Source organism: Phascolarctos cinereus, unplaced genomic scaffold (assembly GCF_003287225.1).
Source record: "Phascolarctos cinereus isolate Bilbo 61053 unplaced genomic scaffold, phaCin_HiC Scaffold_3;HRSCAF=262, whole genome shotgun sequence".
NCBI classification, from domain to species: Eukaryota; Metazoa; Chordata; class Mammalia; order Diprotodontia; family Phascolarctidae; genus Phascolarctos; species Phascolarctos cinereus.
The window spans coordinates 184532828-184550517 of NW_027555736.1; the positions used below are offsets into that span (position 1 = coordinate 184532828).

Below are 17690 nucleotides of genomic sequence, written 5' to 3' on the forward strand. Positions count from 1 at the left end.
GGGAGAAGATGTCTCAATACCCCTTTGAAATAGAACCTTTCTTAGGGAGCTACAAATCCAAGATCTGAAATTAATGATGAAAGGGATATCAGTTTCCAGAGCAGTGTAAATGGAATAAGGATAGGGGCTCTGGGATGGGTGGAAGAAGAATGAGAAGATGGGTGGTAGGGCAGTGCTGGAACAAAGAGGTAGCCACATCTCTCCAGAGAAGACTGAAGTTTTGATATATGGCAGATCATGACTAGGCAAGAACCCTGAGACAGGCCATGGTTGGAGTGCAGGTCGGGGTGATCTAAAGCCTACACCTAGGTTCCTCATCTAACTGTGGTTTACATGAAATTAACACTCACTCCAGGCCAAAGATTCTGAGGCTTAAAGACATGTATTATCTTGATGGGGTGATTTATCTCAATTTAGTGAGCTGGAAAGAACAGGAGATGTGGTATCTGAGGACTTAACAGAGAAACCCAGCTCTATTATCCTAGGCAAATCAAATAACTTCACTGGGATGGTTTCTTCATCTGTAAAATGAAGGCACAGGGAGGGAGAAGGTAGGTTAGATGAATTCTCAGGTCTCTTTCAGTCTAGGATACTGTGATTACCTTATCTGATCTTCACAACAACTTTGTGAGGTATCATGATCTCCATTTTACAAATGAGGAAACTGAGGCAAGTCAAGTGATTTGCGTGGGATCATTCAGTTAATACCTCCAATTAACCCTGTATATCTTGCATGTACATGGTTGTTCGCGTGTTGTATTCCCCGACTAGAATGTAAATTCCTTGAGGGCAGGGGATTTTCTGCCTATACAGTGCTTAGCATAATGCCTTACCCTGTGCCTTAGCATATAGTAAACCCTTAACAAAGGCTTGATAACTGGCTAGTAAATGTCAGAGACAGGATTTTAATCCACGTGTTCCTGATGCCAACATTCTATCCACGACACCATATTTAATGACCTCTAAGGACCCTTCCAGCTAGAAAGTCTCTTCTAATCCTAACTCCTGGTGAGCAGTCCCTGAAACCCAAGAGAACTCTAGAAACTACAACTCCCATCATGCATCCTGCAGACGGCTGATTTCGTAGGCCCGAACCCCCAAAGGAAACTACAAGCCCCACAATGCCGCCACCCCTCCGGCGTCAATGAGGCTTCGCGAGAGGACGGAAGGGGCGGGGCCTCACCCGCCGCGGGACCGTTGAATTTGAAACTCGAAGGCTGCCCGGACTGGATGTTGGAGGACGCCGGGTTCTGACCGCCGCTGGTGGGTCCTTCACGGTGGGCGAGGTGGAGGGACTGGACTCTGATTAGGAAAAGCGTCATTGGGCTGGGGTCAAGGGGAGGCCCTTTGATCCGGTAACGGAATGAGAGCTCGGCTGTTTGGGGCCTTGGGGGAGTTGGGGGGGAGGGGTTCAGGAGTCGGGGGAGGGACGGGGTCCTTGAAGGGAGGTGATGGCGGAGGTGAGAGGGGATTGTGTGGCAGAGGAGGCCGAGGAAGAATGTGTGTGTGTGTGTATGTGTATGTGTGTAGAAATAGACTAAGAAGGCCCTCAGAGGACCCCGACCCTTTCCCCGCACCCCGAGCTCTCTTCCTTTCTCCCACCTTCATTTCCCCACTCCCTCCTTCTTCACTACACACACACACACACACACACCCATTTTCTCACCACAAGCACACATATATTTCCCCCTCCCTTCCAACCTCCCCCCTCCCCCCCCCAACATCCCCACCTAGTATTTTCCTTTTGTAACCAGGCCCTGGGGGTGGGAAGGAGAGGAGGGCATGGAAACCATACTTCTATGTTGAAGATGCTCCTGAGCTCTTCCTTGATTTAAAGATGAGAGAAGAAACAGAGATTGTGGTCTTAGCCTGCAGATCCTGGGCAGACAGGCCATAGATAAGGAAGACTGACTTGAGATAAGAAAGTAAACATCATAAAGTTTTCATTTTGTCATAGGTAGATGAGGTATGCCGAGGAATTAACGGATAACCAATTATCCAAAAGGTGTGGTATTATTTGATTCAAATGAACTTTGCCCAGTTTGGCGTCAGTCCTTCCAGATTGTTGATTTTAGATTTTTAAAAAAGCTTAAACTTTTTTTTTATACATGGCTGTGTATATATCATAATAATAATGATTAACATTTATATAGCGCTTTAAAGTTGCAAAGCACTTTATATATTTCATTCATTGGAACCTCACAAGAACCATGTGAAGATAGTATGGTTGATGTAATGGAGCAGTTCTCAAACATTTTGGTTTAAGGCCCCTTTTTTTACACTTTTAAAAATTATTGAGGACCTCCCAAAGAACTTTTGTTTAAGAGGGTTATACCTATTGGTATTTACTGTATTATCCATTGAAACATCTTAGTATTATTATGACAATAGTTTTGACCTCAGAGACTTCCTGAAAAGGTCTCTGGCACACCCTCCCTGTCCTTCAGTTTTGAAGAATGTTCTTTTTATTCCAAAGTTTTGTGGTTTTTAATAGGTTTAGTCATAAATGGGTGTTTAATTATTCTGAGAGCCTCTTCATTGGTTTTTTTTTTGGCAATTGGGGTTAAGTGACTTGCCCGGGGTCACACAACTCAGAAGTATTATGTGTCTGAGGCTGGTTTTGAACTCAGGTCCTTCTGAATCCAGAGCTGGTGCTCTATCCACTGTACCACCTAGCTGCCCCATCTCTTTATTGGTTTTTGAGAGCTTTGAGATTCTGTTAGTGTAATGAATTATGGCAGCAGTTCTCAAACATTTTCTCAGAATCCCTTTACACTATGAAAAATTATTGAAGACTCCCTCCCCCAAAACTTTTGTTTATGAGGCAGCTAGGTGGTGCAGTGGATAGAGCACCGGCTCTGGATTCAGAAGGACCTGAGTTCAAAACTGGCCTTAGACACATAACAATTACTAGCTTTGTGACCCTGGGCAAGTCACTTAACCCCATTGCCTAACCAAACAAACAACTTTTGTTTATGTGGGTTATGTCTTGATATTTACTTTATTGGAAATTAAATATCTTAATATTATCTTGAGAAGAGTTTTGACCTAGTGGATACCCAGAAGGAATCTTGAGGACATTCCCTCTTCCCCAAGGGTTCCCAGACTATGCTTTGAGAACCACTGAAGTGTGGTAATTATCTTGTCACAAGACAAAATAACATCGACTTCTGTAAGTGGGCTGAATGGAAATAACTTTGGTGGCCAGCCCTTACTATTAGCTATATTTTTTTTGTTCATATGCTATAGTTACTTTTATATATACCTTTTTAGTGAGCAATCAGAATATTTATATCCACAGCAGAGTACTGGCATATGACAAGTATATAGTTAATACGTATTAAGGCAAATTTAGCAGAATTAACATCTCTGCGTCATCAGGTAAAAGATCAGCTATTGATTGACTACCACTGTGTTCATTTTTTCCTTTAATTTTATTTTTAGCATTTTTTTTAAATTTTGAGTAGAGGCAGGGACTATGATATCAATTATACATGTGAAGTCATGCAAAACATTTACGTATTAGCCATGTTGCAGAAGAAAAAGCAAGAAAATGAAGAGTGTATGCTTCAATCTGCTCTCAAGAGTTCATCAGTTCTGTTTTTTGGAGTTGGATAGCATTTGTCATCATGGGTCCTTTGGAATTGTCTTGGATCATTTTCTTGATCAGAGTAGCTAAGTCTTTCACAGTTGATTCTCTCACAGTATTTCTGTTAACTATGTACAGTGTTTTCCTGGTTCTGCCCGTTTCACTTTGCTTTAGCTCATGTAAGTCTTCCCAGGTTTTTCTGAAACCATCTACTTTGTCATTCCTTATGGTCCAATAGTGTTCCATCACTATCATACCACATCTTGTTCCTGTTGGTGGGCATTTCCTCAATTTCCAATTCTTCATCACCACAGAGCTTCTATAAATATTTTTGTGCATGTAGATCCTTTTCCCTTTTCTTGATCTCTTTGGGGTACAGTCCTAGTAGCTGGATCAAAGGGGATGTACACTTTTATCACTGTCCATTTTTAATTAAACAATATGATACTTTCAGGGAGACATAGAAGTACTGTTTTATTGTCTATATATCAAAATGTTAACTCATTTCGCTTGCCTCTCCTCAACTGTGGTCTGATAGTTCTAGCCAGTAATAATGCCTTTTGCCTAGTCACTCCATCAGGCACCATAACAGGGGTTAATGAAAAGAGAGACTGCGCTTCAGGAGGATAATGGCCTCTCAGTAATGCCATTTGGCCTATACTTTTGTTCATCCATTGCAGCAAGAATAACTGCCCGAGTTAGAATTTTTTAAAAGACTCTATAAATTCATAATAAATTCTACTGTAATAAATGAAATTCTTTTAACAAATCAAAACAGTTGTTAAAGAGGAATCTGCTATTAGTTTTTGTTCTGTAGAGTAAAGCAATGGAGGGAGATGAGTGGGAGCTGAGTAAAGAAAATGTGCAGCCCTTGAGGCAAGGCCGGATCATGTCCACACTGCAGGAAGCATTGGCACAGCAGGATACTGCCGGTCATACTGCTCTTCATCAGCAAAAGAGGTGAGTGGGATTGACAAAAATCAATCCTCCAGCTTCTCTGTGGCTTCCATTTATCCTAAGTAGTAATAGACCAACCACTTGGGTAGGAATATGCCAGCTGGCAGAAGGAGTGTTAATGGTGATTATAAAATCCTGTTTTTTTGAGAACTCATAATGTGTTGCTGTGTTCTTATCTCCTTATTGGTGTAATAGCCCTCTAAGGTAATTTCTCATCAGTGATGAAGATTTACTCTCTTCTGAGATTAAATGTTGTATCTTTTAATGTGTCCTCAGCTTAACTAGGTTAATTGTCCATAATGCTGTTTAAAGGTATCCCAGAAATGGGGCCTCCCTTCCTCCCTCAATAAATGCAATTTTAGTATGTTGTTGTGGAAAGTATCTTGGGTTTGAAGTCAGAGGAAGGTTAGAATCTTAGCTGTGCCTTTTAGACATCTTGAACTGGATGTCTATAGATATCTTAAACTCAACATGTCCAAAACCAAATTTAGTCTGTTTCTCCCCAAACCCTTCCCTTTTTTTAACTTTTCTATTACTGTTGAAGGTACTACCATCTTCCCAGTCAGCACAGGCTCTATCCCAAACTGTCATCTCAAATCCTCATTTTCACTCTTCATATCCAATTTGTTGCCAAGGTCTGTTGACTTTACATTTGTAATGTATCTTTCTCGTACTCCCCCTTCTCTTTGACATTGCCACCACCCTGGCTCTCATATCTCCTCACACCTAGATGATTGTCATGGCCTCCTGGTTGGTCTTCTTCCTCCACTCCTATGTCAAAGTGATGTTCCTAAAGCGTAGGACTAACCCTATTATGCCCCTAACCCTCTACTCAAAAGTAATTCCAGTGGTTCCCTATGACGTCCAGGATGAAATATAAAATCCTCTGTTTGGCATTCATAGTCCTTCTTAAATGCCTCCCCCTCTTTCCCCTCCTCTCTGCTCCCTCTCACCCCCAATACTTTTCATTCCAATAACACCGGCCTCCCTTTGCTCCTCAAATGAGAAACTCCATCTCCAGAATCCGGGCATTTTCACTGTTTGCCCCCTGTGCCTGAAATGATCTTCCTCATTTCCGTCTCCTGGCTGCCTTGAAGAGGCCTTTCCAATTCCCCCTCAATACTAATAACTTCCTTCTGTTGATTACTTCCATTTTTTCCCCCCATATGTAGCTTGTTTGTACATAGCTTTTTGCATGTTGTCTCTCCCGTTACACTAGGAGCTCCTTGAGTGCAGGGACTGCTTTGTCTTTCATTGTATCCCCAGTGCTTAGGACAGTGCCTGGAACATAGTAGGCACTTAATAAATGTTTATTGACTGCCACTAATTACCTACCTGTGTGCTATTGGCAAAAGCCACTTAACCTCTCTGAGCCTCAGTTGATCATGTCAAGATAAGGAAGTTGTACTATATAATCTGTAAGATCCTTTCTATCTCTAAATCTTCTCTGCTTCTCTAACCTCCAAGCTCCCTTCCAGAACCAAAATTGATACTAAATAGTTTAACGGTGAATTACAAGACTAACTAGTTTTGGAAAAGTCATGAAATACCCTTGAGACATTCAGTTTTCAGCTACATGGCATTTGGATCCTTATCCATCCTGCTTCTTGAGCTTCTACTTTCTTTAGGTGTCTGGTAACCTTTTCCAAGCCAGGTCGGTGATTTTTCTCTGTCCTCCTCAGTGTCTATACTGTACATACATCTTTTGAATTCTATCTATGATAACCTGTGGCTTGAGTTTTCTTTGTGCTTGTCTAGCACAGACCATGCACATTTTGAAATTTAAAATCTTGTAATGTCTAGTACTGTGCTAGGCACACAGTAGGTAATCAATGTATCCTTAATAAATGAAAATGGAGTTAAGATGTTTATTCATTTTACTGTTTTTCTCTAATGTACTAGAAGAACTAACAAGGCATTGCCTGTCTTTGTTGCAGAGCGTTTGAATCTGAAATTCGCTTTTATACTGGAGATGATCCACTAGATGTTTGGGTGAGGTAGGTGCTCTTGTCACTTTCACCTCATCCAGTGATCATCCAATGAAGTAGATTGACAGGTGGAGGCTTGGGAACTGCCCTTAGAAAAGTATTTCTGTTCTAAATTAGAATAACATCACTGTTCAGAGTAGATATTGGAACAAAAAATAACGTTCTTAGCTGAGAATTGTACAATTTTTATCTCCCTTTGTACCAATTTAGATACATTAACTGGACAGAGCAGAACTTCCCTCAGGGTGGAAAGGAAAGTAATATGTCAACATTATTAGAAAGAGCTGTAGAAGCCCTTCAGGAGGAGAAACGATATTATAATGACCCCCGATTTCTCAGTCTTTGGCTTAAATTGGTGAGTAACTGTCAAGAACCACCTATTTTAAAATACTGCTTTACTCTTTAGAAATAGCTAATACATTATGAAAATGGTATAACCTGATTTATATGGAAAAAATGTGATTCAGAATTCTGTTTACCATGGCAGTTAACTTGATGCTATGCTTATGGTAGATGCTCAATAAATACTCAGTGAATGACATTATTGGAATAATTCTTTGAATTTGAAGTAAGTCTTTGAAGACGGATAGAATGAATCATAATATTGCAAGGAACTTTAAAAAAAATCATTTCAAAGACTTTGATTATAGGGGTCTTATCTTCTTATGTTCACTGCTCATGATTGCAGTTCTACTCAACAAACATTTATGCCCCTATCATTTTCTAGGAACTGGACTGGGTATGCAAAGACAAAAAATGAAACAGTCCTTCACCTCAAGGAGCTTGGGGTATGGAGGGACGTTATCCAAGGCATACGTGATTATAGACAAAGTAAATAAAGAATATTTTCAGAAGTGTGCCAGAGAACACTAACAACTAGGAGGACCAGTAAAGCCTCTTCTAGGAAGTGGCCTGTGCTGTGCTTAAGGAAGACAGGTCATAAGGTAGCAGTGAGGAGGATAAAACATTCTAGCATAAGGGCCAGCAGCTTGTGGGAAGTCAGGAAAACAGGAGCTGGAATGACCATTGTTTGTGGAGAATAACAAGAAGGCCAATTGGTCTGGAATGAGAGTACATGAATAGTAGTAAGGTGGTTTTTGGGTTTAAAATTTTCTCCCCCTCCCTCCCCCCTCCCTCTCCAAGATGGCGTGCAATCTGATATACACATATACATTCCTATTAAACATATTTTCACATTAGTGATGTTGTAAGGAAGAATTAGAACCAATAGGAGGGACAAAATAAAAGAGAAGAAAAAAAAATAGCGAATAGTATGCTTCGACCTGAATTCAAACTTCATAGTTCTTTCTTTGGATATGGACAGCATTTTCCCTCATGAGACCTTTGGAGATGTCTTAGATCCTTGCGTTGCTGAGAAGGGCTAAGTCTGTCAACGTTAGTCATCACACAATGTTGCTGTTACTATGTACGACATTCTCCTGTTCTGCTCACTTCACTCAGCATCAGTCCATACAAGTCTTTCCAGATTTTTCTGAAGTCTGCCTGCCCATCTTTTCTTATAGCACAATAGTATTCTATTTACATTCATATACCACAGCTTTCAGCCATTCCCCAATTGATGGGTATTGTCTCAATTTCCAATTCTTTGCCACCACAAAAAGAGCTGCTATAAATATTTTTGTACATAGGAGTTCTTTTCCCATTTTTATGATCTCTATGGGATACAGCCCTAGAAGTGCTATTGATGGGTCAAAGAGTATGCTTTTTTTTTTTTTTGCATTTTAGTGCGGCAAGGGGGGTTAACCGACTTGCCCAGGGTCACCCAGCTAGTGAGTGTCAAGTGTCTGAGGCCGGATTTGAACTCAGGTCCTCCTGATTCCAAGGCTGGAGCTCTATCTACTGCACCACCTAGCTGCCCCCTAGTATGCACATTTTTATAGCCCTTTGGGCATAGTTCCAAATTGCTCTCCAAAATGGTTGGATCATTTCATGACTCCATCAACTATGCATTAGTGTCCTGATTTTCCCACATTTTCTCCAACATTTATCATTTTCCTGTTTTGTTATGTTGGCCAATCTGATTGGTGTGATGTGGTACCTCAGAGTTGTTTTGATTTGCATTTCTCTAATCAATAGTGATTTAGAGCATTTTTTCATGTGACTTATAGATAGCTTTAATTTCTTCATCTGAGAACTGCCTTTTCGTATCCTTTGACCATTTATCAGTTGGGGAATGACTTGTGTTCTTATAAATTTGACTGAATTGTCTATATATTTTAGAAACGAGGCCCTTATCAGAGACACTGTAAAAATTCTTTCCCAATTTTCTGCCTTCTTTCTAATCTTGGTTCCATTGGCTTTGTGCAAAAACTTTTCAATTTAATATAATCAACATTATCCATTTTGCATTTCATAATGTTTTCTATCTCCTGTTTGGTCGTGAATTCTTCTGTTTGGAACTACTATTTTCCCAGTTTATATGCTACTGGGCATTCTGCTGGTTTTATCCTTTGTTACCAGGAGACACATTTTCTATATCAATTCTGAGCACTGTTCTGTTGCTCTCGCTCTGTTCTCCTATCTCTGTGTGTATTGTCATCTTTGATAACTATATGTGCTACTCTTGATATATTCTGCTTTTCCCATTCAAATGATTTATAGTTAATCAACAGGCATTTACTCAGCATTTACTATGAGCCAGGATCTGCCTTTTGATAAATATTCTTAGTAAGGAAAATAGAAACTTGAAGTTTCAGCCCAGGCATGGCTGCTGTTATAATTTCTACGAAAAATGGTATCTTTGTGTAGTTTCTGTTAACATCTAGATCTAATGCTGTAAGAGTAGAACTGAAATTAATTTTATTTTTTAAAGTTTCCTAAAAATCATTACTGATATAAAAGCATGCTTTCCTAGAGATAGCAATGTTTGTAGAATTGAACAGTCATCTCTTTAGGAAATAGTTTTAGAGAAGGAAAAACTTAACTACTTATGTTCTAGAAAAAACTTCCCGACTAAGAATCAATGGATCAGTGGCAATATTAATAAAGGAAGCTTTAGATCTATCTCTCCCATGAGCTTTAAGAATGAAATATAAAGCCAACTATAGGGTGGTTATGGGTGGGGAATTAAAAAATTTCAATAGGGAGAGCACTATTTTCAATAGTAAGCCATACTCAGTTGCCTCTCCACTTAGAAAGAAATATATTGCTGGTTATTTGTTAGAAGTGTTTTTGGTTTTTTTTGTTTTTGTTTTTGTTTTTGCCCCACTGAGGAAAAGAAGGGAGAGAAAATTCTTGATAACAAAAAAATACATTGCTGAAATGAGACAAAGTGGAGAATGGATTTTTACAGAGGAACATGGTAGATCATGTGAAAGAGTGAAATGATAGAATACTGTCAATATGATAGTAGCATAGGCTTTTTACAGGACAGTAAGGTGTGAAGTATAAGAATACTCATGAGCCTTAGGTTCTGTGGATAAGTAGGCCAATTGTGTATTTCTGTGGTTGGTTGAAAAGTAGTTTTGCTTAGAGCCAGGTAATGGGATAGTGTGCCATACTGGGAGGAACACTACTCAGAAATCAAAAGACTTCTTTGAGTCTCATTTCTGCAATTTGGTAGTGTTTAAATTGCTTCATTTTGCTCAATTATCCTAAGGAAATAATAATACTTTTACTACCTGCCTACTAAGGAAAGTGCTTAACTCTTCCCTCCCTCTTACACCATTTAAAATAAACAAAAATTACCTTGGGTTACTTTCTACTTACCTCCCCTGTGTCTTTTAAAGGTTACTTAAGCCAGGTAAACCAGCAACTATCCTTTGCCCTGTCCAGTCTCACTGGTCTTTGTGTTATGAGGAAAAACGCTGGTAGTGGCAGGATGCTAAATTGAAGGCTTTCTACCTTACTATTACTTCTTAAATCCAAGATTTGTATGGGCCTAACTCTGATTCTCAGGTTAGCCTAATTACTTACCTACTGTCTGATATCTTAATTATTTCTTTTGGGTAAATTTTTCGTTTGTGTGTCCTTGCCTTGATGCATTATTAAAACTTGATTACTTTTTAAAAACCAACTTAAGATGTTGCAATTATTGCAGGGACGTTTATGCAATGAACCTTTGGATATGTATAGTTACTTGCATAGCCAAGGGATTGGCATTTCTCTCGCCCAGTTCTACATTTCATGGGCTGAAGAATATGAGGCCAGAGAAAACTATAAGAAAGCAGATTTGATATTCCAAGAAGGATTTCAATGCAAGGCTGAGCCACTGGACAAACTGCAGTCACATCATCGGTAAACTACCTTTTTGGATAAAATAGAGATGACCATTGTAAACATTGTATAAAGTATTGGTAGGAAGTTTGGTTTTTGCTTCTGAATACAAGCCAATCTCTGATAGAAAGCGTCTTTGACAAATGTTTAATGCTCATGGTTTGGGTGGCTACTCTTGTGATATGTACTATGGTTGCAACAACACAATCCAATGAAACACAAATATTTACTTGCAAAGCATTGTGTTAGAGGCCAGAGATCTAAAAATAAAATGAAAAATAGCCCTTGCCCTCAAGAACTCCCTTTCTACTGGGAGATAGAACATGTGAACAGAAGCATGTATATCTGATAATTTGAGGAGGAAAGAGAGAACACTAACCCTAACTAAGGAGATTAGAAAAGGATTCCAAGAGCTGAGGACAGCTAGGTGGCACAGTGGATTGAGCGCTGGGCTGGAGTCAGGAACACTCATTTTCCTGAGTTCAAATCTGACCTCAGACACTTGTGTGACCCTGGGCAAGTCACTTCCCCTGTTGGCCTCAGTTTCATCATCATCTGGAGAAGGAAATGTCAAGCCACTCCAGTGTCTTTGCCAAGAAAACCACAAATGGGTTCATGAAGAGTCAGAAACAACTGAAAAATGACTGAATAAAAATTCCTCTAGGCGAACCCTGAAGAAACCTAGGATTCTAAGGAGAGATGAGGAGGGAGTGCATCCAGTCATGAGAGAGCTTGTGAAAAGGCACAAAAGTGGGAGGTGGAGTATCAAGGTTGGGGAACCCAGGACCTAGTTTCGGATTCTACTTTCACCGCTTAATTGCTTTGTGAACTGGAGCACATCAATTCCTATGGCCCTGTAGGCCTCAGTTTCATCATCTGTAAATGAGAAGCTTAGATCAGATTTTGTCAGTTTTAAGCCTCTTGTTCTTATTCTGGAAGCTGGGCCAAAACTCCGAAGGTCACTGATTTAGAGCTGGAGAGGGTCTTAGGCCTTACTCAGTCTAATTCCCTGATTTGAAGATAAAGAAATTAACATCCAAAGAAGGGGAGTGGTTTAGCCTGAGTTACTTAGGTGTCATACAAACACTCAGATCTAGGTTGGCTGACTCCAGAACCTGCACTTTTCCAACAGCACTGTACACTATTTCAATCCATTGTCCATTCTCTTCAGGCAGTTCCAGTTTCGAGTGTCTCGGCATACTCTGTTGGCACTTGAAAAAGAGGAGGAAGATGTCCCTGAGGCTTCTGGACTTCAACGAAGCACTTTGGCTGATCTGAAAAGCAAAGGAAAAAAAATAGCAAAAGTCCCCATTAACCGTGTAGGAGGTGCTCTTAAGGGTAAGCTCAGTGCAAGGGCATCACTGAGTCTTGTAAAAAAAAAATACTTAACATGAATAAGGAGAAACAGCTGACTTAGGAAGAGATTCTGACTGCAAAAATACAAAATTGGTACTTAATAGTCGTGTTAGGACTGTACAGCATTTGAGGGCAAAGGAAGGGCATAGTGATTTATAATAATACGAACAGGTCAGGAATTTTGTGCCATTGCAAACAAGCTCTGGGCTTTAAGCTGGTAGCTGTGATTCATTAGTGTCTCCATGCTTGGCATTAGCACAGGCAACAGACCCACAGAGCAGTCATATTCATTTGGTTCTGAGATTTCTAACTTGAGGGGCATAAATAACTCATAAGGAATTCAGGAGAAAATCATGAGAATTAGTGAAAGACCCGGAAAATTAGTACATGAAGACATATTAAAAGAACTGAGCTTTTTTTTTTTAATCCAAAGAAGAAAAAAGGGTAAAAATGATTTAAGGTTTTGAATAGATGAAGAATAACTAGACAAGGTCTGTTTGTCTTCATTGACAGAAAACTGGCTTAGATTGCAACCCTGGGCCTTAGGTGAGCATAAAAGAGGGGCTGGCAGGATGCCTGGGGGGAATGGGTAATCTCTTTATGGAAGCTGGTAAATTTTGGATAGGACTGCTAAGAAAGAATGATGAACTAATTAGTAGATTGGTGGAAAACTCTCTGCATCTTTGATTCTAATTTAAGACAAACTACTCAAAGCTATAAGATAGAATATCTTTAATTTCAAGAAGTTATTTTGTCTGATTTATAAGAGCAAATAATAATTTTTATTTGAAAGGTTACTTTTCTCAAAGTAAGTTTACCAGAATTGGAGTAATGATATACATACTGTCTATGACTATATTTTTTTTAAAAAGCCCATAACAGAACTTTGTGTACGCTGATGGAAGAGAGCAGCATAGGACAAAAAGCAAATGAATCATTGTTACTTTGTTAACAACTATGCACATAAAATTAATAAAATGTATTGTGGTTTGAGGTAAAAATTCATATTCTTTGTTTAGTTGTGGTTGTTATTAACTTTATAATTATTGAAAACATACAAGTTACCTTTTTTTTTTCCCCTAGCTGCAAACCAGGGCCTAGGACTTCCAAATCCAGTTAATCAGCAGATATTAACTGGCTCCAAATTTGCTGTTTTTGATGAAAATGCCGACGGAGCCTCTAGAACAGAGCTGCCCATCGTTATGGCTGAACCATGGAAAGCACCACCTGTTCGTAGGGCCAAAGAGAATGAGCTGCAGGCGGGACCTTGGACCAAAGCCCGAGTAAGAAGGACACACACTGGCTGCATTTGCCTGTGGGCTAGTAGAGGGTTAAAACTAGGGACAGGAATGGAAATACTTTAGCATTTACATTTACTGGCATCTTCTCAATAGGGCAGTAGGCACAAATATTTAGAAGTATCTTGGGTGAAAGAGCTACTGCCAGTATATCTGTTCATTTTAAATCTTTTCCCGCTTTACCCTCCAACAGCTTCATGGTAATCCAGCTTCTGTGGCTGCTGTGCCATCTACGCTACCAAATTTTATCCCATATGTGGAAGAGTCTGCACAACAGCAAATCATGTGAGTGTGATTCTCAGATGCTCTTAAGCTGGAATTAGTAAGTAATGAGGACAGCTTCTATTCTAGGGATGAGGGTCATCAGCCTAAGCTGGTTTGGGTATCCTCTTTATACCTTCACATACTCTAGAAACATTAGACACTATCCTCGGTGGGGAACAACCATTGTTAAAGGAATTACACTCTCTTTACACAGGATAGTCAAGGATAATCATTTTACTTTCAGATAAACGTTCTGCTTTCATCAGAGTAATTAGTGGTTATCAAAATTCATTTGTTTTTAATTTCTCAGGCAGGTTCTGAATTGTACAGGTCTGGCTTTTCACAGTGAGGAAATATTGATTAAACTTATACTGGCTATGCTAATCAAGGCATATGATAAGTTAACATGATAAACAGGTTCTTAATATTTCTCTTATTTTAACTCTCTTGAGTACCTATTAAGCATCTGTTTCATTTCAGTTTTTTTTATTTAAAGGTCTTTTGTTTTGTTTTGGTCTTAAAGAATGAGTGGGTTCTCAAAGAAAAGATAAGAATCTTTAGTTATTTTGTATTAATGCCCATTGCTTTTATGTCACATTTGTTTGCAAACGTACCCTTCCTTCTATGCCAACAAAGTCCACCCTTGTAACAAAGATTTACAGAGAAGAAAAAAACAGTTCAGCAATACCAACGACTACATTGACTTCATCTGACAATCCGTGAAATATTCCATAATGAAAATCCCTTTCCAGTGAAGGAAGGGAGATGTATTTTCTCAACTCTTTTTCAAACTACTTGGTCGTTATAATTACATAGTATTTAGTTTGTTTCTTTGGTTTTTTGACATTGTTGTAGTCATTATGTTTTTCTAGTTCTATTTGCTTCACTATGCATCAATTCACACAAGTCCATGATTCTCTGAATTCATTTGTCCTTTCTTAAAGCACAATAATAATACATTTGTGTAGCATATTTTGTTTAGTCATTTCCTGATGCATGCCTAATTCATTTCTACTTCTTGTTATCACAAAAAATAATATCCTGAGGTGTTACCTGTTGTGAATATTTTGGTGTGTATCTTTCTTTTTGTCTTGAACCCCCTTGGAGAATATTTCTAGAAGTAGGATTTCTGCATCAAAGAATGTGTACATTTTAGTCACAATTTTTTAGCATGATTCCAAACTGCTTTTTGGAATGGCTAGACTGATTCATAGTTCCAAAAACGATGAATTGGTTTGCTTGTCTTCCCACAGTCTCTTCAACATTGACCATTTCTATCTTTCGTCATCTTTGTTACTTCTCTACATCAGGGGAAACCTCAGTTTTAATTTGCATGTCTCTTGTTAGTGATTTGGAGTAAACTTACGTTTGATCATCTTTACAATTCTTTTGAGGACTGTACATTTCTTGACTACTACTCTGGGCAATGATTCTTGTCATACATACATACATATACACATGTATTTGTGTTAATTCCTTGTATATCTTAGATATGAGATATCAGAGAAATTTGATGCAAATTTGTTTTTGAAGCAATAGCTTCCCTTAAGATAAGAAGTCTTAAAGAAGTAGTTTTTTCTTTTTGTTTTGGTTTGTTTTGGTTTGTTTTGCTAGGCAATGGGGTTAGGTGACTTGCTCAGGGTCACAGCTAGTAAGTGTCAAGTGTCTGAGGCTGGACCTGAGCTCATGTCCTCCTAACTCCAGGGCTGGTGCTTTAAAGTGTTTTTTCTTTGCTCAAAGCTTTGAAACATAGAGATGAGCTGTTATCTACACTTTGAAACTACTGCTTACTAATGTCTCTGATTCCATTAGTACCTCAGGTTGGTAATTCTAAAATTACCTTGAGATCTGTACCTCTTTTACTTTAGAGAGAGAAACTGGTAAATTTGCAATTCTTGGAATGGAATTTAAGGAGTTCCATGTTTGCAATTTCATTTTAGCATTGTGAAAAACTCTAGGTTTATTCCTTGAGTTACTGATTACTTGATTAATTTTAACTTTTTATGTTTTTCTTCTGCAGAAGATCTTTTTTGTTGATTCTTTGGGGCTCTTCAGGCTACCATGTAGAATCTAAAATCTGCCTCTTTGTCTCTTTCTCTCTCTATCAGGCCTGCACAACATATGGCCTACGGGCGGTATGTTGTGCAGGCTTGTTTTATATCCTCTACATTATTTGCAGGCTGCCTGAAATCTTTTCATGTTTCGCAGATTGTGCAGGTCCACTCTCTTCCTTCTCTCTTTTTCTCTCTCTCTCCCCACATATATAAATAAATAGATCAGGGGATTATCTGCATAGAGTTAGAATTGAACCCATGGGAGCTGATGAGATCATTGTTAGATACTATAGAATAAAAAGAGAAAAAGGCCCTGAATAGAACCTTAGGGAACACCTGAGCTTGTTGTGGATGAAGAACAGGAAAGGATACTGAAAAGGAGTAGTTAAACAGATAGAGGAGAACCAGGAGATACTCTTTTTGTAGGGGATGCCTTTCAGTTGGGGAATGGTTGGACAAATTATACCCCACAAATGTAATGGAATATATTGTGTCAAAAGAAATGATGAAAGGGATTCAGAGAAACCTGGGAAGACTTATTTGGTTTTATGCAGAGGGAAATGAGCAAGAGCAGAACAACTGATACAATAACCACGACATTGTAAATACAAGTAACTTCAAAAGACATATAAGAACTCTGATCAGTGCACTGGACCAGCCATATCTCCAGAGGATGATAAAATGTGTTACCTACATCCTGACAGAGAGACGATGAACTCATTTTTGGATACACTTCTGTGTGTTTTCCTTTCTCTTGGATTTTCTTTGTGGATAGGGTGGAAGAGAGAGGAGCTAGCAACAATAATGACACAGAAAAGGACCACTGAAACATTTTGGTTTTGCTTTTGTTTCTTGATAATTAATTAATTTATTTTTAGTTTTTAACATTCCCTTCCTTAAGATTTTTTTTCCTTTTTTTATTGTTTTTTTGGTGAGGCAGTTGGGGTTAAATAACTTGCCCAGGGTCACGCAGCTGGTAAATGTCAAGTGTCTGAGGCCGGATTTGAACTCAGGTCCTCTTGACTCCAAGGCCGGAGTTCTATCCACTGTGCCACCTAGCTGCCCTACTTCCATAATATTTTGAGTTTTAAATTTTTAAAATTTTCTCCCCCTCCCACTGCTATTCCCCTCTTTCCCCTCAAGATGGTGTGCAGTCTGACATAGGCTTTACTTATACATTCACATTAAGCATATTTTCCCATTAGTCCTGATATAAAGAACAATTAGAACTAATGGGAGGAACCACGAGAATGAAGCAATAAAATGAAACAACAAAGGAAAAGGAGAGCAAATAGTAAGCTTCCATCAGTATTCAGATTTCATAGTTTTTTCCTCTGGATGTGGATAGCAATTTCCATCTTGAGTCTTTTGGAGTTGTCTTAGATTCTTGCATTGCTGTGAAGAGCCAAGTCTTATCAAAGTCAGTCATCACACAGTGTGGCTGTTAACATGTACGATGTTCTCCTGCTTCTGCTCATTTCACTCAGCATCAGTTCGTGTAAGTCTTTCCAAGTGTTTTTGAAGTCTGCCAGCTCCTCATTTCTTATAGCACAATAGTATTCCATTACATTCATATATGACAACTTGTTCAGCCATTCCCCATTTGATGGGCATCCCCTCAATTTCCAATTCTTTGCCACTATACAAAGAGCTGCTATAAATATTTTTGTATATATGGGTCCTTTTCCCATTTTTATGATCTCTTTGGGATACAGACCTAGAAGTGGTATTGCTGGGTCAAAGGGTATGCACAATTGTGTAGCACTTTGGGCATAGTTCCAAATTGCTCTCCAAAATGATTGATTATTTCACAACTCCACCAACAATGCATTAATGTTCCAATTTTCCCACATCTTCTCCAACAGTTATCATTGTCCTATTTTGTCATGTTAGCCAATATGATAAAATACTTAAACCTCATTTCAGAAAAAGAAATTGAACAAGCCAT

General features: G+C 38.9%; 1 protein-coding gene across 4 annotated transcripts in view; it reads left to right on the forward strand.

Moving 5' to 3' along the window:
- The first annotated feature begins 1174 nt into the window (after nt 1–1174).
- Nucleotides 1175–17690, forward strand: part of BUB1B (BUB1 mitotic checkpoint serine/threonine kinase B) — a 65745-nt gene continuing 49229 nt past the window's right edge. For 2 of the 4 annotated variants that reach the window (XM_021009378.2, XM_021009376.2), the window contains exons 1-8: nt 1175–1263; nt 4393–4549; nt 6484–6543; nt 6745–6889; nt 10595–10791; nt 11942–12108; nt 13210–13409; nt 13618–13709. In XM_021009378.2, coding sequence (XP_020865037.1) covers nt 4416–4549; nt 6484–6543; nt 6745–6889; nt 10595–10791; nt 11942–12108; nt 13210–13409; nt 13618–13709 — 995 coding nt within the window. In that variant the 5' untranslated portion in view covers nt 1175–1263; nt 4393–4415. Of the gene's footprint in view, nt 1264–1957; nt 2006–4392; nt 4550–6483; nt 6544–6744; nt 6890–10594; nt 10792–11941; nt 12109–13209; nt 13410–13617; nt 13710–17690 lie in introns of all 4 variants that reach the window. The other 2 variants (XM_078151342.1, XM_078151343.1) reach the window with 2 other exon arrangements.